This window comes from Mobula birostris, chromosome 6 (genome assembly GCF_030028105.1).
Source record: "Mobula birostris isolate sMobBir1 chromosome 6, sMobBir1.hap1, whole genome shotgun sequence".
NCBI classification, from domain to species: Eukaryota; Metazoa; Chordata; class Chondrichthyes; order Myliobatiformes; family Myliobatidae; genus Mobula; species Mobula birostris.
In genome coordinates, this window is record NC_092375.1 from 148955804 (window position 1) to 148978468 (window position 22665).

General features: G+C 40.1%; 1 protein-coding gene across 1 annotated transcript; it reads right to left on the reverse strand.

Moving 5' to 3' along the window:
* Positions 1-630: 630 nt before the first annotated feature.
* maip1 (matrix AAA peptidase interacting protein 1) lies at positions 631-22614 on the reverse strand. Its single transcript, XM_072261600.1, has 5 exons — positions 22302-22614; positions 13752-13823; positions 11857-11983; positions 9689-9839; positions 631-4580 (listed from the first exon to the last, which is right to left on the reverse strand). The coding sequence occupies exons 1-5, from the start codon at positions 22596-22598 to the stop codon at positions 4502-4504; spliced, it is 726 nt and encodes a 241-aa protein (XP_072117701.1). The 5' UTR covers positions 22599-22614; the 3' UTR covers positions 631-4501.
* Between the last annotated feature and the right edge of the window lie 51 nt (positions 22615-22665).

A 22665-nucleotide genomic window follows, 5' to 3' on the forward strand; every position in this document is an offset into this window, starting at 1 on the left:
AATCCGGTGGGAGACCCATTTGTTCGAGATGGATTGCAAGCGACGTTCCGAAGGTGGTGTCTGTTTTCACGTTGACTGAGGGCCCAGCGTGTGACAGAGAAGTTCAAGATGAGCTCCAACTTGTGCACACTTGACTGTTTAATTAGAATGGGCTCTTTTCTTTTTGTTATTCTTTACTAACCCTTTAGTTAAGATTCATTAATACAGTTCCTTTAATCATATGCAGTGTACTGCCTGTTATCCTGTGGCAAATGACACAGCATCCACACAATCTGGGGTTTGGGGTGGAATTGCACGCGTCTCAAGCTCACAGGTTTGGCGGGGCCGGAGGTTGCCTTCCTAGACCCACGCAGCCAAGGAAACCAGCGTGTTTCACTAGTTTTGCAACAGCAGTGCATGCAGGTTAGAAACAATAGTCTTTTAAAAATCTTTAAAATCAACAAACAAGCTTCGGCATCATTTACAAATTCAAAGGCCATATCACTTTCAATTGACAAAGTTGCATAGATCATGCAGGCTTTATCACTTTCTAATCTGGTGTCATTCCACAGCAAATACTCGGAAACAACAGCTTTTTAAGAAAGTTTATTCATTAAAAACATTTTCATCATTAATGATAATTTTGAACAAAATTTTAACTTTCACCTTTTCAAAATCCTACAAAACACTGCCAAAGTTACAGGAAAAAAAACGTGTTTAATGAGATTTGCATTCTGCTTTTTCAGCATATATAATGGAGTCCTTCCATACCCTTAATTGTGATATAAATATAGTGATCTTACCACGTCCTGTAATTGTTACAATTACAGTGAAGCTAGTACCAGAAGAATATCAGAATTCATTGCTATAAAAATTCCAGAAAAGTGTTTCATTTCCTAAAATCAACTCATTTCAGCTGTCATACTAAGTTTACCTCTTGTAAAACTGCAAGGCATGGGCAGCTCAATTCTAACCATCTTCTTTTGAACAGGGTTCCTTCAATTCCATAATCTTTTCTGAGAGAGCAGCATGATCTTTTCCCTCCCATGCCACATTTTTCCACCCACCAGAAGACAGTGGGTCCCAACCTTTTTTTAATGCCATTAACCAAGGGGGGGGGGCGTAAACCCCAGGATGGGAACCCCTGCTCTAAAAACAGCTTTATTAGGGAAGCACATCATTTAATCAAACACAGAAATTTGCCAATTGTGAAATTGGGGGGGGGAGGGGTGGGGGGAGCGGGAAGAAGTGTTACTGAAGGGCTGAAGAGAACACATCCCTGGTTCCAACAGGAGATGCACTGAGAGTTGAAAGATAACAAATTATCTCATTCAAACCACCTTTTAAAATTTTAATTACATTTTCCTTATTTTTTGCAAATGATGTGAGTTATCTTTAACTGTGTACAAAAATAAACCCCAGTATTCAAACTACAGAGTTTACTAGTCCTACTGCACTGCAAGCAAAGGAAGAGGTTAGAGTTTCATGGGATCTCTGCAAATCAGCTGCTGCACTAGAAGTATAGTCATTCCTCACTATAATACTTCCATTACGAGAAATGTGAGTTAACAGAAGGGAATCAAATGTGTGTATAATTCTTAAGGCAAAAATATTTCAAATAATTTTAAAGTGCAAGTGTATTATTCCTGTTCAGTCAGCAAAATAAATTATCTCTATATTTTGGAGTACCTAGCATGGCACACTTATAATTCAAATTGTCTTTAAGGGAACAGAGCAGTGCACCGTACCACAATTCACTTTTTTTTCCTTAAAAGGGTGCAGTAGAATGTGAATCGGAAATTAATTCTTCCAACTTTTTCTCCATTTCTTGTAGAAAAATTACTCAGTTTCTGCTTACATATGCAACAAGAACTAAATAATTAGGCTAGTAAACATGAACTGTAAACACCTCTAACATAGTGACATAGTGAACAGCAAATAGTTTTGTACCAGTTTTGTGGAGAATGTTCAACACCTCGAGTGAGCTGCCAAAAGCAAGTTGCCAAGATCATGATTCTAAACGTATTTAAGAATCAATTAGATGATTTGTGAAGAAAAAGAGTAGAACTTAGTCATGTGACCTAGTTTATTAAAATATCAATGCAAAAAGCAATACTAATTCAAAATGTTACAGAACGTTTATGACAAACACACTGTGTACCAAAATTTATCAGATGGTATTTCAATAAAATTGCGCCCCATTGAAGATTAGTACTGCATATTATAGACATGTTCTTGTGTTATATTTAAACTAGAATCAATAGACAGTCTGGCACTACTGAGATTGGCAGAACATCTAACCTCAATTAAAAGTATCAAGAAAACAAGTTCTCCAATTATTCAGCTGGTAAGTGCACAGACTACTGTGAAAACAGCACTGCAATCATAGACTCCAGACTGCGTGATGGCTGCAATTTAGCTGCATGACACTTGGATGCATTGACTGACTTTCCATTTGCTGGAAAGGAAAAGCATGTGGCTCCCATCAGATTACCAAGTGGTCTCTGTTGGTGCTGAAAGATTGCATTGGTGGAAACAGAATCAAACACTTTAACATATTAAACCTGTTTGAGGTCAGTCATTGCCTGTGGAGCCAATACATGCAGAAACCAAACCTTCGAAACAAGTAATATTGAGAATATTTGTTCACAATTCCTGAATTACACTATTAATCCAATTTTGTGGGAAAAATGGCTGTCTCAGACAGAAAAGAACGTACACAAAATACTGAGTTGAAATGAGGATATAGAATTTAGCATAGATAGATGAAAGTTACTACACATAAGAAAAATAAAGGCAATAAATATACTCCCCAGAAATTATTGAAATATTTATGGATATATTTGAAAGGAACATTAGAATTGAACAGATCCAAAACTAAATATAAGCAATTAATTTAGAACAACAGATACATGACAATACGATTTTGAATTAGAAAGACAAAGTAATGGAATAAAAGCCAGAGAAAGCTATTGTTCAGATTGCTCAGCATTCTGTTCAGATCACATCTTAAGACTACTCTGTCCAGTTCTGGTAAACAAGATAAGGGAGTCATTCAAAAAAACTAGAAGTTCAGGAAAGAACCTCACGACTGATTTTTGTTATCAAAATTATAAGAAAGCAAGCATATCAGACTTGACTTTAGATCGCCAGGAAACGACATACAGAACAATGGAAAATTGATTGTGATTCACTGGCAAGTTCAGAATCATTATCAGAAAGTTCTTCTTTTTCCACATGCAAATCACAATGGACATTGACAATGCTTGAAAAAGGTACTGGAAGAAACCATAGCAACAATTAAGAAGCTGGAGCCTACAGCAAGATCATGTGCTGACAGAGGCAATGCGCAGACATTGTACAATCACCTAGCTAAATCTGACTAGTCAAGCAAAACCTGGACCAAGAAAACTTGGCACATCTTCTTTGTCCAAGGCCGCCAGATATATCCAGACAAAATAGGGAAAGCTTGATGGCATTTACTTGCTATTGTACAGTTACTTTAAAAATTCTCAAGTATTATTGGTCTTTAATGCATAGTTCTATTGGTTATTAACACCTGAAATGTGTATTACAACTGGTACTTAAATATGCAAATTATAGGATACAGAAGTGCACAAATTTTCTATTGGATCAATACCTGTGTAAAAGTTGGCAATCCTGGGTTGTAACTTCAAAGCAGCCCAGTGATAGGAGCTGAGCTGTTCCACTTGTGCACAAGTAAATAATGTGTGTTTGACAAATGAGTGTGGGTTGTCAGAGTCCACAAAATCGGAGATGACCAGGCAAGTACAAGACATCCTGAGAGAAAGAGCTACGACAGACTGCTTAGTTTTCTGAATCTATACAACTGTCTTGTAACCTCATTAACATGTAATACACTGGTGCCTAGCTGTATCGGCCCTTGCCCTTCCCTTGGACAACATCGATGTCATGGAGAGGGGAGACTTGTTGCATGGGGCAACTGCTGGTCTTCCATACAACCCTACCCAGTTCTACGCCCTGGAGAACCTTTCCAGGTGCAGATGCATGGTCTCGCGAGACTAACGGATGCCACCACTACTATTGTTAAGTTAATGGAACATAATTTAAAGATTTTAGCCACAATTCTGAAGATTTTATATGAATTCTATATGTACTTCCCCCGCCATGTTTTCTGGTTCTCCCCACACCTTCAGTCATCCCATTTTGCTGTATCTATCTACTGAAAACTTGTATCAGCTTTCTCCAAGCTGCTACATGTAAAAAACATTAAATCTGTCTGCTGAGAACATTGACTCACAATAATCTTTAAAAAAATCACAACTGCCTTTCAAATGGTGGAAGTCATAAATGTTTTCCACATTGTCTCAAACATTCACCAACTTGGCAAGGAAGATGCCATTAACTTGAGATGAATAACAATATGCTTTAATTTTACATTTAAATACAACCTCTATTCAAAAGGAATTCAATCAAATAAATCTGTATTATTGTTTGTGAAAAACATAGCGACATCCTTACAGTAGTATTTTCAGCAGAATTACTCCAATAGCTTAAAATGCTGTATCCTTGTAATGGTCCAGTCAGGTTCTACACCTAGTGTAAATTCTCGACGAAATCTAGAGTTTAGTGAAGAATGAAAGGTTGGTTAGATTCAAGTGATATCACAAGAGTATACCCTCATTCCCACCATTAAAATAAGCTGAAAAATACTAAATTCACAAATGAGTAGGAAATATTCAATGCATGTTCAATTGCATTTAGAAGACTGACCAGCTGGTGTTCTTCCAGTTATCATCACAGAGAATACTAGCTGTATAGCACAGAAACAGGCCCTTCGGCCCACCGTATACATGCTGACCTTTTTGATCATCTACACTAATCCCACATCCCCACCTTTGAACACATTAACTCATTTGTGGGAACATATGATAATATTCATTATCTTCTCTGGATAAAGCAGACACAAAATACAACATTCTGGCAGCATATTGGTTGATGTATTTCAAGGTAGTAAAGGTCAGGAAAGGCACCATATAACTGCACAACCTGCAACCTACCTACTTAAATTTATTTTTCAAAAAAAAAGTCACTAATGATATGCATTGCTCAGCTCTATTACGCATTACCAAATGTTATTTAGAGAAGGTTGGCATTTTGAACTGACAGATTGTCTGGGAAATGTCAAAAACAACATGGACGTGCAGATTGATTTTTAGGTGTATTTAAAGGTACCCCAAGTCAAACAATTCTGGATCCAATTGCTTTGCTTTTTTCAAGTCCAACTCAACAGCATTCCTAGCTTTAGTTCTTTGGCAGTGCCTCAGGATTGAGGGTGACCTGCTTCCGCACTGTTTGAGGCAGACTCTTCCACATATTGGGCAGGGGTGGGAAGGAGGGCGGGAAATTTGAGAGGCGCCACATTTCACTCAACATGTATTCTGGGCCTTTTAAAGCCTGTGCTGAAAATTTCCCTAACTTGGAAAATTACTTAAGTTCTAAAGAGTTCTTTAAACTCAAGGAATCATTATGCCAAAATGCTTATCTGTGAGGCTACCCCTGTACTTCTATCAAACAGTGAACATTTACAAGAATAAAAAGTAAACATTTCTAATTTAAGCACTTATTATAATACTAACTGATATAAGTATTTTCTAGTGAACTCCAAAAAGGTGTCAGTTATCATTTTTACCAGATTTACTGATGCTAGAAATCATGGGAAGATTTGCAGTGTGGACCCAGACAAATGGGGAACAAAATTTACATTATAATCCAATAACATTGTGACAATCATCAGATAGAATGCAGCGCAGGAGGAGAATACTTAATCTTGCTTGCCTTGCCCAGGCAGTTAAGCACATGCTCTATATCAGGGGCTCCCAGCCTTGGGTCTATAGACCCCTTGCTTAATGCTATAGGTCCATGGCAGAAAAAAGTTTAGGAACCCCTGCACCAGATTATACACAATTAAGGTCATTTGTGTAATATGAAATATTGCAAGTACAGAATCTGCATATTCCATTAGAATAAAAGGCAAAGGTAACAACTTCTAGAAACCTTGGTAATTGATGAATAGTAAGATCCTGGTAAAGTGAAAGGAGGAGGTGTATATCAGATATAGACAGTCAAGATCAAACAAGACGATGAGGAGTATAAAAAATGTAAGAGAATACTTGAGAAAAATCAGAAGGGCTAAAAGAAGGCATGAAGTTGCTCTGGCAGACAAGGTGAAAGAGATTCCCAAGGGTTTCTATAGCTATATTAAGAACAAAAGGATAGCAAGGGACAAAATTGGTCCCTTTGAAGATCAGTGTGGTCATCTATTCATGGAGCTGAAAAAGATGGGGGAGATCGTAAATGGATTTTTTGCATCTGTGACACAGAGTTAATAGAACTGAGGCAAAACGGTAGTGAGGTCATGGACCATATCCATATTACAGAAGAGGAGATGTTTGCTGTCTTGAGGCAAATTAGAATAGATAAATACTCCAAGTCCTGATGAGGTGTCTCCTTGAAACTTTAGGGAGGCTAGTTCAGAAACTGCAGGGGCCTTGGCAGGTTGCCGAAGGACCACAGAATAGCAAATGTTGTTCCATTGTTTATGGAAGGCTCTAAGAATAAGCTGGGAAATTATAGGCTGATGAGCCTGATATCAGTCATGGGTAAAATTTGGAAGGCATTTATAAGGGACAGGACATAAGTATATGAATAGACAGGGCCTCATTAGGGATAGTCAACAGGGCCTTGTGTGTGAAGGTCACGGCTATCCATTCTTAATAGTTCTATGAGGAGATTACTGAGAAGGTTGACGAAGAAAAGGTAATGGATGTCCTTTACATGGTCTTTAGTAAAGCTTTTAACAAACTCCCACACAGGAGGCTGGTCCAGAAGGTTAATTCACTTGACACTCAAAGTGAAGGAGTCAATTGGATTCGATATTGGCTTGGCAAGAGAAGTCAGAAAGTGGTAATGGAAGATTGCCTCTCTGATTGGAGGCCTGTGATAAGCGGTGTACCGTTGGGATTGGTGCTGGGTTACTTATCATCTATATTCTCTAGGAAGAGGTACAGTCGACGTTTTGGGCCAAGTCCCTTCGTTAGTCCTGAAGCAGGGTCTCGGCCCGAAACGTCGACAGTACCTCTTCCTAGAGATGCTGCCTGGCCTGCTGCGTTCACCAGCAACTTTGATGTGTGTTTCTTGAATTTCCAGCATCTGCAGAATTCCTCGTGTTATTATCTATATTAATCATTTAAATGATAATGTGGTAAACTAGATAACAAATTTGCAGATAAATCAAAGTCTTGGTGCATAGTGAACAGCAAGGAAAGATATTAAAGCTTACACAAGGTGATCTGACTGGTTGAAAAATGGCAGATGGAATTTAATGCAGACAAGTGCAAGGTATTGCACTTTGGCAAGACAAACCAGGGTTAGACTTACACAGTGAATGATAGGAGACTGAGGTGTGCGTTGTAGAATAAATGGACCTCGGAATACAGATCCATAATTCCTTTAAAGTGGCATCACAGGCAGATAAGGTCATAAAGAGAGCTTCTGGCATATTCGCCTTCATAAATCAAAGTCCTGAGTACAGGAGTTGGGATGTTGTGTACAAGACATTGGTGAGAACCAGTTTGGAATATTGTATGCAGTTTTGGTCACCCACCTACAAGAAAGATGTCAATCAGATTGAAAGAGTGTAGAGAAAATTTACAAGGATGTTGCCAGGACTTGAGAGCCTGAGTTACAGTGAAAGGCTGAATAGGTTAGGAATGGAGTGCAGGTGAATGTGGGGAGAGCTTACAGAGGAATACTAATTATGAGGGGTATAATAGGATGAATGCATGCAGGCTCTTCCCTCGTCAGGTTGGACGAGGATAGAATTAGAGGTCATAGGTTCAGGGTGAACGGTAAAATATATAAGGGGAACCTGAGGGGGAATCGAAGTGTGGAATGAGCCGCCAGTAGAAGTGGTAGATACAGGTTCAATTATAAAGTCTGGATAGGGACATGGATGAGAGAGGCACAGAGGGCTACAGTCCACCTGCAGGCAGAAAACCAGGCTGGCACAGACTAAATGGGCCATGTGTCTGAATGCTGCAGTGCTTCATGACTCAAGAAGCCCCTAACAGAAAGTTTAACTTTTATAAAACTAACTTCAGCGGTAAATTCTCCAAATTAAATGGGACCCAGTCTGGTATATTATGAAAATATAATATTCTACAATGAGATTTGCAATGGAATCACTCCATTAATTAAAATAAAATATCTATGGAGTTTCATAAGTTACACAAATTGTTTAAAAATATTTCATGTACATTTAATACCAAGTAAGTAACATTCTGCCTTCTTGATTTTGACTTGGATTTTATGAGCTATGATCTTCCTCTACGTACAACTGAATTACATAATCATTATGGCCCAAGACTAAAGCAAACTTAGTCAGATCATAAAAGTGAAGTGAGGCTAACAACATAGAAACATAGAAAATAGCTGCAGGAGTAGGCTATTCGGCCCTTCGAGCCTGCACAGCCATTCAGTATGATCATGGCTGATCATCCAACTCAGAATCCTGCACCAGCCTTCCCTCCATACCCACTGATCCCTTTAGCCACAAGGGCCATATCTAACTCCCTCTTAAATATAGCCAATGAACTGGCCTCAACTGTTTCCCGTGGCAGAGAATTCCACAGATTCACCACTCTTTGTGTGAAGAAGTTTTTACTAATCTCGGTCCTAAAAGGCTTCCCCTTTATCCCCAAACTGTGACCCCTTGTTCAACACTTACAACTGTGAGTCGACTGCCAGAACATTAGTTTTCATGGGCATTAGTCTTCAGCATTTCAAACTCCAATATTATTTCAGTAAATTCAGTCATTTTATAGAATTGTTGCTCAAGACAAATTAGATAGCTAAAATTGTACCTGAAAGCACTGTTTAGACTTTTCACTTGTAATGCTCCCTTTATAAGTAGTAGTTGAGTAGTTTCATTCAAAAATTCTATTGGATGAAGACCCTTTGGTCTATTCCATCTACAGTGACTCAAACAATCCCATTCACTTGCCCCCACAATCATCCCCATCAGCATTATCCCTTGTCCACTCTCTTTACACCATTGCACCATTAGCTTGCATATTTTTCTGCTCACTGTTCCTGACAAAACGCTTCCGTTCAAATATACCCTTATGAATTCTAGCTGCTATTTGTCCACCAACCCACTCAATTGTTACAACCTTCTTTGGTATTTACTACATTGTGAGGTACTGTACAAATTTTAAATTGCTTCAAATGTAGCAAATGACATGTGCTATCCCGTAGTACATTACTGCTTCTTCCACCCTGTCTTGGATAACCATCGATCAGTGTTGCCAAAAAGTTATCACAAATCTAACTACAATTCCCAAGGCAATTATGCTGAGCTGATACTTGCTTCAAAACACTGCATCTGTGATTGAAAGCTTCCAAGTTAGTTACAGGTGAAACTAAAATACCATATTAAAAAGTAGAACATTGATTCAATCTAATTATGAAGTCCCAATAACAGTAAAGTGGCACTGCCCTTAAATTGTGACCAACAACCAGCTTGCCTTGCACTTACAGTTGAATGCAGGTGTTGTGAATGGTTAATTTCAGAATTTTAGTACATATGCACTTAGTACACTGAGCATAAAACACAATAGAATTCCCAAATAAGCAAAAGGACATTACAAACAGAAAGGAATCTTACTCATAATTTGCTGTGAGAAGGCGTTTGCTGTCTTTGCTACTTTCATCACCAAATACGACTTGAAACACTTTAGTTCCCTCTGGTGTCTCATCAGGAAGGTCAACATTGCTCAGGTACCAGTAACGCATTATGATACTGACAAATTTTCTACCTATTAAAATGAAAAAAAAATCAATAGCACTACATTATACCATTAATAATAAAACGTACAGCAAGTAGAACAAAATTGGAGCAGAAATGGAGCAAAACCGTGGAAAAAACCCACTTACAACATCTCATATCTCATTTGAAACTGGAACTTCCTCTTGACTTCAATTTTTCTTCTCACACTGAATCTACAATAACCAAGCACTATCCTCATTACACTATTGCATTAGTATAATGAATCAACAGGCAGGTTTGATTTATGCTATAATCGTTCAAAGGAGTCTTTTCAACTTTCTGAGGCTTTGAGACAACCTTCAAGGGGTTAATTTGAAATTGTTCTATATTGATTCTTTTGATTACTTTTAATTAAAGGAACAAATATCATGGCATTCCTAATTGCATGTGCTCCTACAGTTCAGGAAAATCTAACTTGTGTGCAATTCTGGAATATGTTCTGGGCATGATGAAAAATCAGTGTCAGCTTGGCATCCTAATGCTGTGAAGATTTTAAAATAAAAAACTTCAACCCACGTTAAAAGATCCCACACTCCCCCCCCCCCACCCCGGCAGTTAATCTGACCAACTATTCTAATTAACCAGCTCCTCACCCTCTGTCTATTAACCCCATCACTGCAATAAACATTTTAAACTGCTTTTTATAATGCTGTTTACATTGCAAATACGTGCTGGTAATTATATATTTACGCACATTTAGTTTCATATCCATAACTTAACCTCTAACTTTGTTATATAATTCTTCATAATTGTTGAATGCTTTTGTTTAATGTTGCATGTTGCACACTGACCAACACACCACAGCAAATTCCGAATACATGTAAATGTATATGGCGAATAAAGTTAATTCATGAAAGTTGATTTTTGATACTACATTTTTCTGAGTCAGGTCATGGATGCAGTGAAGAAATGCAATACCAAATTAATAAAGCAATACGCTCTCTGTGGTGCTTAGGATGTGGTTCACAAGAAAAAGGCGGCTTTGGTTATGGCCCTGGCTAACTGAGGCAAATGAGGTAAGGAACAAGAACAACTGCAGTATTCCAGTTTAAGGACTCAGGATGTTCAGGGAGAAGCTTAGGGATGGTAAAGGGAAGTTAGAAGTGTGAACAGAGAAAAAGGCAGATCAAAAAGTAGCCTTTCAAAAAATCTAATGCAGCAACTAAGTCAAAACAGGTAGCCAGCGGGAAAAAAGGACAGGACATTGAAATGGTGTGCCCAAGGTTAGTCTGGAATGAGGGGAGTTGCTTCTAGAATTTATGTATTATGAAGAAGTTGGGCTAATAAATGTTAGCCATGGCTGCATTTATTAAAAATGCATATAGATGGTAAAATAATCATCACAAGTGGCTTTATAAACAGAGAAAACCTCAGTTTAAATGGTTTTGTAAAGAGATGGTCAGGTCAGGGAAGCTGTGTGATTGAGAACATGAGGGGTGTTCAACAAGGAGACTGAGGCATAGAAGGTAAGCACAACAAAATTATGCCAAAGGAAATCATGAGATTTGTAGTTCAAGTCAAATAAGAAAAAAAAAATAGCCAATAGATTACACGGTACATTGGGAGACAAAGATATTGAAAAACGAAATGGGCAGTAAAAGGTGAGATGCCCCAACGAGCAAAGGTGCCGTGAATAAAGAGAAGCAAAGAAAGGAATAAACTAGAATAGATCATGCAAACATAATCAAAGTAAGGAATTTACCAAATACTGTATTCAGGTTACCACAAGCCAATAGAAAATGAGAATGAAATTTTATTAAGTGTCACAATATCAAAAGATATTAAGATGTCATATATATATGGTAGCAGTTAGTTTGTAGCAAAACAAAGAGGACATGTGGTTTAAAAAATGTTGCATTAGAGCTAATCTAAAGGAGCTTTAATTATAGCCTTTCAGGGAATACACCTTGCAAATATTGCATCACATTATAAGACAGTACAGATTATAGAATTCTGTTCAACACCAACAACAGTTTCAGCTGTTTGGTTTAATAAATGAAACAAACCTTGGTTATCATAATAAATTCCAACATCGCCTGGTGTGCTATACATAATTTCTTCCAGATCAGCAGCTAAGGCCTGCCTGCGATTAATTGGCAATGCTAAGCATTTTTCTTCCAGCTCTTCCAGTGCCTGTACAGAAAACACTTACATTTGGATAACAAAAGAAAACATACTTACTAACAGATATAGATCACCTGCTTAGGACAGACTAGTTTCTCCGTGAATTGAACAAAAAGGAAAGCTAGATTTCATCCATGAAATTTACATAATGAGTGATTTTTTTTTTGATTTAGAAAAATACTATGTTTAAGAAAATAGCTATTGAACTGTTTTGATACAACAATTAGAAACTGTTTCCTTCCTCTGATAATTTACAACTGAGTAGATTTGAAAAACAAATTTCCCAAAACAAAAGAGAGTACATAGATGCTAATAACTGGAAGCAACACACAATTTCTCAGTCAGTATCATTGTAATTATTTTGCCACACAGCTGGAATGCTAAACTTCTGGGCTTATTTGGAGCCTTTGCAGGCACAGTACAGCACAAGAACAGGCCATTCAGCCCACGATGTTATTCTGAACCAGCTTAAAAAATCAAAAACACCCAAACACTAAACCCTCCTACCTACACCATGTCCATATCCCTCTATCTTCCTTACATCCATGTGCCTATCCAAGTGTCTCTTAAAAGCTTTCAATATATTTACCTCTACAATAATACTAAACAGTGCATTCCAGGCTTCCACAACTTAACAAAAAACTTAACCGCACATCCCCTTTTGAACCTACCCCTCTCACTTTCTATGCGTGTCTCCTGGTATTAGACATTTCTACATAGGAAACAGATACTCTGTCCACTCTGTCTATGCTTCTCATAATCTTATAAACCTCTCTCAACTCTCAACCTCCGGCACTCCAGAGAAAACAACCCAAGTTTATCCAGCCTCTTGTGATAGCACATGCCCTCTGAAGCAAGCAGCATCCTGGTAAACCTCTTCTGCACCCTCTCCGAACCCTCAACAACCTTCCTATCATGGGGCGACTAGAACTGTATGCGATACTCCAGATGTGGCCTAACCAGAGATTTACAGAATTGCAACTTTTGAGCTGAATGCCTTGATTAACAGAAGCAAGTATTCCACAGGCCTTCTTAAGCACCTTATCGACCTGTGTAGTCACTTTTAAGGAGCTATGAACTTGGATCCCAAGATCTCTCTGCTCAGCAACATTGTTAAGGAACTTATCCTACTTTGCATTTGCCCTACCAAGGTGCAATACCTCACATTTATCTGGCTTAAACTCCATCTGCCATTTCTCTGCCCTCATCTACAAATGATATACATCTTGCTGTACTCTTTGCCAGCCTTCTGCACTACCCACAACTCTACCAATCTGGGTATCATCCGCAAACTACCCACCCATCTACATTTTCATCCATTTACATACATTACAATCAGCAGAGGTCCCAGCACAGATCCCTGTGGAATACCACTAATCACAGACCACCAGGTCAGATAAGTTCCTTCAACCGCTGCCCTCTGTCTTCCATGCGCAAGCCAGTTCTGAATCCAACCAGCCAATTTGCTGCAGATCCCATGCATCTTAATCTTCTCGGATTAGCCTCCCATAAGGACACCATCCATGTAGACAACACCCACTGCACTACCCTCATCAATATCTCTCATCACCTTGTCAAAATACTTAATTACGTTGGTAAGGCAACGTTGGTAAGGTTTTCAAATGCTCATATATCCTATCCCTAAGAATTTTCCCCAGCAATTAATCTGGGTTTACATATTAGTTATTATGTGGATTTCTTCAAGGAAAAGTTGTCAATATTATTATTCCCAAAATAAAAATGTCCAAAAATCAAATAAAAATGAAATGTATGTTACCTCTTTGGATACAAGATCCTTCAATTCAATGAAGTTACACTGTGATAGCATCTTTGACACATGTACAAAAGCCTATGGAAGAAGTCAATAGGAAATGTGAGGTTTTACTTTGGAGTCAGAGTCACAGAGCATTACAGCACAGAAATAGACCCTTCCGATCACCTGGTCCACAATGAACTGTTGTTTTGCCTAGTCCCACTGACACTCACCCGGATCAGAGCCCTTGATACCCCTCCCATCCAAACTGCTGTTAAATGTTGCAATCAAACCCGCATCTACAATGTCTGCTGGCAGCTCATTCCACACTCACACAACCCTCTGAGTGAACAAGTTCCCCCGCAGGTTCCCCTTATTTCACCTTTCACCCCTAGCCCATGACCTCTAGTTCTAGTCTCATCCAACCTCAGTGGAAAAGGCTGGCTTGCATTTATCCTATCGATACCCTTCATAACTTTACATACCTCTCCCAAACCACCACTCATTCTCATACGCTGCAGGGAATAAAGTCTAAAACTATCCAACCTCTCCCTGTAACTCAGATCAGCAAGTCTCGGCAACAATCGCTAACACGTGAACCTATTAAAGCTCAGGATGTTCTGGCCTTTGAGTTCAATTCTGGTGCCATCTATAAGGAGTTTGTACATTCTCCCCGTGAGCTGTGTGGGTTTCCTCCGGGTGTACCAGTTAAGTTAACTGATCACTATAAACTGTCCTGTGATGAGGCTGGAGTTAATTAGATGGGTTGCTGGACAATGTGGCTCGTTGGGTCAGAAGGGCCTTCCCAGATGGATAGATAGATAGATGGCCTTGTAAATTTTCTCTGTATTCTTTCAGTCTTCTTGATATCTTTCCTGTAGGTTGATGACGAGAAGTACACACAATACTTCAAATTTGACCTCATTAATGTCTTAATGGACCCGGCTGGTGGCATAGTGGCATCAGTGCCGGACTTCGGGACGAAAGGTCCCGAGTTCGAATCCAGCCGGCTCCCCTGCATGCTTTCCATCCGTGCTGGGTTACGAGCTAGTGATCTCTTTGGAAACTCACCCGGCAGAAGGCAATGGCAAACCAGTGCTATAACTTGCCTCTTACGCGGTTCCCCACTACATCAAAAAGGTGTGGAGGGAAATCGTCCGCTAACCAGAGAAACTCTGGATGCGACGTATCTTTCCTAATGTCTTAACAGAGGATTTTTAATGTGCAAATCAAATTATATTTCGTACAGCTGGCAAAAAAAATTAAAGGAAAGTATTTTATGCTACAACACATTGTAAGCAATACTACAGTGAGCTTTCAATCAACTAAAAATAATTGCAAAGGATGTTGTTCTATTAGTAAGATATTACAAGTATAATACTATATAGACCTTGGTTCATGATTCTCTTCTGAAAGCCTGAGATAGAGGTTATTGTTTCCAGTAGTCACTGCAAAGAGATGGGTACAGACTCCTGCAACTTTGCTCTCTGGACCCACATTTCACATGTATATTGAGTTCAAATTAAATGCATTAGCCTACAACTGGAAGGGTTTGTTCCTCAATTTCCAGGTGTGTTTCGGACTTTATCATTAAATAATTGATACAAAGGGAAGATGATAAGTCAGAGGCCTTAAGTCTGCATAAGGAAGATATTGCCACACCTGACTGGTCTGACTATCTGCAACCATGTACATGTATGAATTCTTTGCAGACTGTTGTTTGTGCTGTAGCTTAGTTAGTGTGTTTTTTAGATAGCTCTGCATCCGAGTTTTTTAAATCGTAGTCTCAACCACACAAATCAGTTCTTACTGATGCCCATTTATTGGTCAGATATGGGATAATTATGAGCATCACTAGGTATGGGACAAGCAAATTTAAGATGGACTTTTAAGTGCACTTTGCTATCATGGTGGTTTTCAGAGTGTGTTGAATTAGTGTCTAAAATGTCATTTTACTTGTAGATTATATAATCATGTGTTTGTAAATGTTCAGTGGTATTTTCAGTTATTTGTAGAATGGTGGGTTCTTTTTTATGGTTTTGTTGTTTGCAAGCTTGAGGCTTATGGTAGCATAAGTCAAAACTGTCTTTGTTGCTTAATAGGCTGTTATCAAAAGAATTCCCTTATCTATCCAATTTAAAGTGGTTTTCAGCATAAAGATCAAGTAAGGGGTAAGGTTCTCTGTTCTTTCATTTGTTCTACCTTTCCCTCTTACTTACAGCAAGTGAGTTGGTTAGTTAAGAGTTAGTCTCCTGCTGCTGTTATTGCTTTGTGGTGAACATAGGGATAGTATCAATTCCAAAGAAGAAGCATACAAATTACAGATTGATTCCTGGGATGGCAGGACTCTCATATGAAGAAAGACTGGATGAACTGGGCTTGTACTCGTTGGAATTTAGAAGATTGAGGGGGGATCTGATTGAAACGTATAAGATCCTAAAGGGATTGGACAGGCTAGATGCAGGAAGATTGTTCCCGATGTTGGGGAAGTCCAGAACGAGGGGCCACAGTTTGAGGATAGAGGGGAAGCCTTTTAGGACCGAGATTAGGAAAAACTTCTTCACACAGAGAGTGGTGAATCTGTGGAATTCTCTGCCACAGGAAACAGTTGAGGCCAGTTCATTGGCTATATTTAAGAGGGAGTTAGATATGGCCCTTGTGGCTACGGGGGTCAGGGGGTATGGAGGGAAGGCTGGGGCGGGGTTCTGAGTTGGATGATCAGCCATGATCATAATAAATGGCGGTGCAGGCTCGAAGGGCCGAATGGCCTACTCCTGCACCTATTTTCTATGTTTCTATATAATAAACCAACCGAAACACAAGATTTGTGCCTCATTCGTGACTTCTGAAAAACCTTCTGGACAACATTTGCATTTGGAAACCCACAGCCTAATCAGAGAAAGCCAGCATGACTTTGTACTGAGCAGGTCGCGAGGGAGATTGATGAGGGTAGGGCAGTGGATGTTGTCTAAAAGTCCCTCATGGGAGGCTAATCCAGAAGATTACGATGCATGGGGTCCACGGCAAATTGGCTGTATGGATTCAGAACTGGCTTTTTCATAGGTAGTGGCTGAAGGAGGGACTTATTCGAGCTGTAGGTCTGTAATTAGTGGCGCTCCACAGGGATCTGTGCTGGGACCTCTATTGTTTGTGATGTATAAAATTGATCCAGATGAGAATGTAGATGGGTGGATTAGTAAGTATGTGGTTGATACCAAGATTGGTGAAGTTGTGTACTGTGTAGAAGATTGGCAAAGAATACAGCACGATATAGACTAGTTGCAGATATGGGCAGAGAAATGGGATATGGAGTTTAAACCAGATAGATATGAGGTGTTGCAAGATGTGCAAATACGAGGAGACAGTACACTGTTAAGGGCAAGATCCTTAATGTTGCTGAGCACAGAGATATTGGGATCTAAGTTCACAGTTCCTTGAGTGGCTACACACGTTAATAAAGCGGTTAAGAAGGCTTATGAAATGCTGGCACTTGTTAGTCGTAGCATTGAGTTCAAAAGTCAAGAGGTTTTGTTGCAACTTTATAAAACTCTGGTTAGGCCACACCTGGACTATAGAGTTCTGGTCACCCCACTATAGGAAGGATGTTGAGGCACTGGAGAGGGTGCAGGAGAGGTTTACTGGAATAACAAATTCCATAGATTCACCACCCTCTGGCTAAAAAAATGTCATTCAGAACAGAGAGATGAAGAAACTTTTTTAGCCAGAGGGTGGTGAATCTATGGAATTTGTTGTCATGGGCAGCAGTGCAGGCCAAGTCATTGAGTGTATTTAAGGCAGAGATTGATAGGTATCTGAGTAGCCAGGGCATCAAAGGTTATGGTGAGAAGGCGGGGGAGTGGGACTAAATGGGAGAATGGATCTGCCCATGATAAAATGGCGGAGCAGACTCGATGGGCTGAATGGCCAACTTCTGCTCCTTTGTCTTATGGTCTTATGTTTCCTGGTTTAGAGGGCATGTGCTATCATGAGAGACTGGATAAACCTGAGTTGTTTTCTCTGCAGCAGCTGCGGTTGAGAGAAAATCTGATAGAGGTTTGTAAGATTATGAGAGGCATAGACAGAGTAGACAAGGAGTATCTGTTTCACAGGGATGAAATGTCTAATGCCAGAGGACATGCATTAAAGGTAAGAGGGAGTAGATTCATAGGGGATGTGATGGGTAAGTTTTTTGCTAGAGGGTGGTAGATGCCTGCAATGCGCTGCCTGGTAAGGTGACGGAAGCAAAATACATTAAGAGACGTTTAGATAGGTACACGGATGTGAAGAAGATGGAGGGATTAGTAGCTGGGTGTTCTTGATTTGCTTTTTAGCTGGTCTGGCATGACACTGTGGGCCGAAGGGCCTGCTCCTGCGCTGTGTTCCAGCATCATCTCCGGATACAACAAAGGTTTTGGAAAAATCCTCTATTGAAAGGAAAATTATTTGGTGTCTCTGTACATTCATCTCTGCTACCATAATAAATTATTACTTCCATCTTCAATGCCTTACTAACTTCCAGCACACCCAAATAAATGAATATATTAGTGTAATGTCATTACATCATCTCATACTCAAATTCCTATTGGATGAGCTTATATTTATCTTCCAATTCCATGCTCCAAGTGTATTCCTCTCCCCTTTCATAACCAAAGTCAGAAGCTTCAGGTAACTTGTACATCATCTTAAACTCTACAGCTAAAGTGTTTTTGAAGCCTAATTCAGGAAGTGTGGCAGGTAATTTGTACAGACCAATCTTCCTTTATGCCAAACTTTCAAGATATTTGTCTACTACTCCATAACTTTTGGAACTACCATGATTTCATCATCCTATGAAGTACTTCTTTTTTTAATACTTTTTTTGGTGAAGGCAGCCAATATTACAATTTTTCCTGGATTAATAAAATCAACAAATCCAAAAATATTTCTTAAATGTATTAATAAAGTTAAGTCAGATCCATTTTAAATGCAGGTCTTATTAAACATAACCAATGGATGAAAGTCAAGACATTAAATGAGTTAAAGCTAAAAGCTCTCTGGGCAGTACCCTCAACTGAGACAGACGTTTCTGAGTTCAAACCCCACTCAAACACAGTGTGGACTTGAAGAGGAACACTTTGTTGTACTCCTTGGTTTAGTTCTCACATAATTGGTTGTGGAATCCTGTTCTGCATAAATAAGCTATCCCATTTCCTGCATTGGGAAAGTGATCACACTTCAAAAGCAAGTCACTGCCAGTAAATCACCTTGGGATATCAGTACAGGTATGACATAAGGAATCATTGCAGAAGCAAGACACCCTCAATGCCGAGGAACTATCTCAGAGAATGAGATAAACAGAAAAACTAACTAATCAAAATAACCAATCTCTTATTTTCAAAATTGTCATGTACTAATTCAGAATAAGAATCAGAATCAGGTTTAATATTACTGGCATTTTATCGTGAAATGTGTTGTTTTGTGACAGCAGTACATTGTCATACATAATAACTATAAATTACATTAAGTATAAAAAAAAAAGTAGTGCCAAAAGAGGGAAAATAAAATATTGAGGTAACATACACAAAATGCTGGAGGAACTCAGCAGGTCAGGCAGCATTCGTGCATGAAAAATCAGATGATGCTTCAGGCCAAAACCCTTATTCAGGACTGGAGAGGAAGGGGGAAAGATGGCAGAATAAAAAGGTGGGAGGAGAGAAAGAAAGTTAGCTAGGTGTTTGGTGAAGCCAGGTGGGTAGGAAAGGTAGAGGCTGGAAATGAAGGAATCTGATAGGGGGAGAATGGACCATATGAGAAAGGGTAGCAGTAGGGGACACCAGGGGAGGTGATAAGCAGGTGAGAAGAGGTAAGAAACCAGAGTAGGGAATAGAAGAGGAGGAAAGGGCAAGGGAAAATTTCTTTTAGCAGGAGGAATCAATATTCAGGCCATCAGGTTACAGGCTACCCAAATGGAATACAAGGTGTTGTTCCTCCTCCCTGAGGGTGGCCCCATCACGGCACAAGAAGAGGCCATAGACCAACATGTCTTAACGGGAAATTAAAATGTTGGACCACGGGGAAGTTCTGCTTTTGGCAGATATAGCAGAGGACGAAGCGGTCCCCCAATTTACTAAGGGTCTCATCAATGTAGAGAAGGCCAGATGAGGAGCACCGTATACAACCCCAGCAGGTTCGTAGGTGAAGTGTTGCCTCACCTGGAAACACTATTCAGGGCCCTGAATGGAGGTGAGGGAAGAGAATGGACAGGTGTAGCATTTTGGACACTTGCAGGGTTAAGTATTGGGAGAGAGATTAGTGGGGAGGGATGAATGAACAAGGGAATCACAGAGGGAGTGATCCCTGCGGAATGGGAGGGGGGCAGGTAAAGGTGTTTGGTGGTAGGACCCCTTTGGAGATGGTGGAAGTTGCAAAGAATGATGTGTTGGATGCACAGGCTCACCGAGTGGTAGGTAAGGCCAAGAGGAACTCTATCACTTTTAAGGTGGTGAGAAGATGGGGTAAGAGTGGATGTACGGGAAATGGAGTAGATACGGGTGAGGCCAACATCAATGGTGGAAAATACTTAGGTGGTGTTCATGGGTTCATTGTCTATTCAGAGATCTAATGGAGAAGACGAAGAAGCTGCTTCTGAAACATTGAGTGTCTGTCATCAGGCTCCTGTACCAAATCTTAACGACTAAGAGTGAATTACAAAAAAATCGAGAATAAACTGAATTTGGCCAAGGGCTGGACATTGATAATAAAGGGCTCAGTGGGCTTTCAAATCAATGTTTGGTAGTAACCATCAACCAAAGATAATATATTGTTATGTTACCCTCCCTACGTCGGTGGTGGGAAAGATGCTGGAGTCAATTATAAAAGATGAAATTACGACACATCTGGATAGCAGTAACAGGATCGGTCCCAGTCAGCATAGATTTACGAAGGAGGAATCGTGCTTGACTAATCTTTTTGAATTTTTCTGAGGAAGTAACTATGAAAATGGAGAAGGGAGAGCCAGTGGATGTAATGTACCTGGACTTTCAGAAAGCCTGTGATAAAGTCCCACATAGGAGATTAGTGGGCAAAATTAGGGCACATGGTATTGGGGGCAGAGTACTGACATGGATTGAAAATTGGCTGGCTGACAAAAAACAAAGAGTAGCGATTAATGGGTCCCTCTCGGAATGGCAGGCGGTGACCAGTGGGGTACCGCAGGGTTCAGTGCTGGGACCACAGCTGTTTACAATAAATATTAATGATTTAGATGAGTGAATTAAAAGTAACATTAGCAAATTTGCTGATGACACAAAGCTGGGTGGCAGTGTGAAATGTGAGGAGGATGTTATGAGAATGCAGGGTGACTTGGACAGGCCGGGTGAGTGGGCAGATGCAGTTCAATGTGGATAAATGTGAGGTTATCCACTTTGGTGGTAAGAACAGGAAGGTAGATTATCTAAATGGAGTCAAGTTAGGAAAAGGGGAAGTACAACAAGATCTAGGTGTTCTTGTACATAAGTCACTGAAAGCAAGCATGCAAGCACAGCAGGCAGTGAAGAAAGCTAATGGCATGCTGGCCTTCATAACAAAGGGAATTGAGTATAAGAGCAAAGAGGTCCTTCTGCAGCTGTACAGGGCCCTAGTGAGACCACACCTGGAGTACTGTGTGCAGTTCTGGTCTCCAAATTTGAGGAAGGACATTCTTGCTATTGAGGGAGTGCAGCGTAGGTTCACAAGGTTAATTCCCGGGATGGCAGGACTGTCATGTCGAAAGATTGGAGCTACTGGGCTTGTATACTCTGGAATTTAGAAGGCTGAGAGGGAATCTTATTGAAACATATAAGATTATTAAGGGATTGGACACACTGGAGGCAGGAAGCATGTTTCCGCTGATGGGTGAGTCCAGATCCAGAGGCCACAGTTTAAGAATAATGGGGGTAGGCCATTTAGAATGGAGTTGAGGAAAAACTTTTTCACCCAGAGAGTGGTGGATATATGGAATGCTCTGCCCCAGAAGGCTGTGGAGGCCAAGTCTCTGGATGCTTTCAAGAAAGAGATGGATAGAGTTCTTAAAGATAGCGGAATCAAAGGTTATGGGGATAAGGCAGGAACTGGATGCTGAATGTGGATGATCAGCCATGATCACAGTGAATTGCCGTGCTGGCTCGAAGGGCCGAATGGCCTACTCCTGCATCTATTGTCTATACTTAACTACACAGGCAGCTTTATTGAACTCAATGAACTTGTGGTTTGGAGAAACAGAAAATTAGTGACTTTATCATACAAGTTGCTCCTTTGCAATTTGGCATCTATCAGCTAAAACAGGTTCTAAGTACGAGTTTAAGATGTTTTCCCACTCAAAATGGGGTGGGTCAAAAATGCACTGTCTTATTGGAGGTAGAAATCCTGATCACATCGTGCTTTTCACGGAATGTAATCCTCAAAACTGCAAACATAGAGTTGTGAGACGGAATAACCAATGCTTTTATGTTGTCTTTTCTCCTACGTCCCCGCCCCGCTCCAACACAACAAAAAGATCAGTTCTTCAACTGCTGAAATGCATACGTGAAGTCGGCATTAACCACGTCCTAGACTCACTTGTTTAGCACCAGTAGCAAACTCATCGAAGGTGAAGTCCTGGTCGAAATAAGCTCTGATCAAGAAGAAATACATCTTTGTACGGGCCCAGGTGAAAGGGTTGGGAATACCGACCACCACCACCTTCTTGCTGGATTGCCGGGGGTCACGCTCAAAACTATAGCACCTAGCACAGAGAAGCGGCGTAGAAGCAGGCAGAAAAGGCAAAAATCTAGAGCTGCGCTGCGCCCTCCGAGCCGAAGGCAGGGCGCTGAGGGCCAGCCGTAACAGGCTCCAGGGCTTAGTGGACAGCGCCATCTTACCCTACCCTCGGTCACATGGACCAAGTACGTCATTACTACGTTACGTTTCGTTTCTCTGCTCT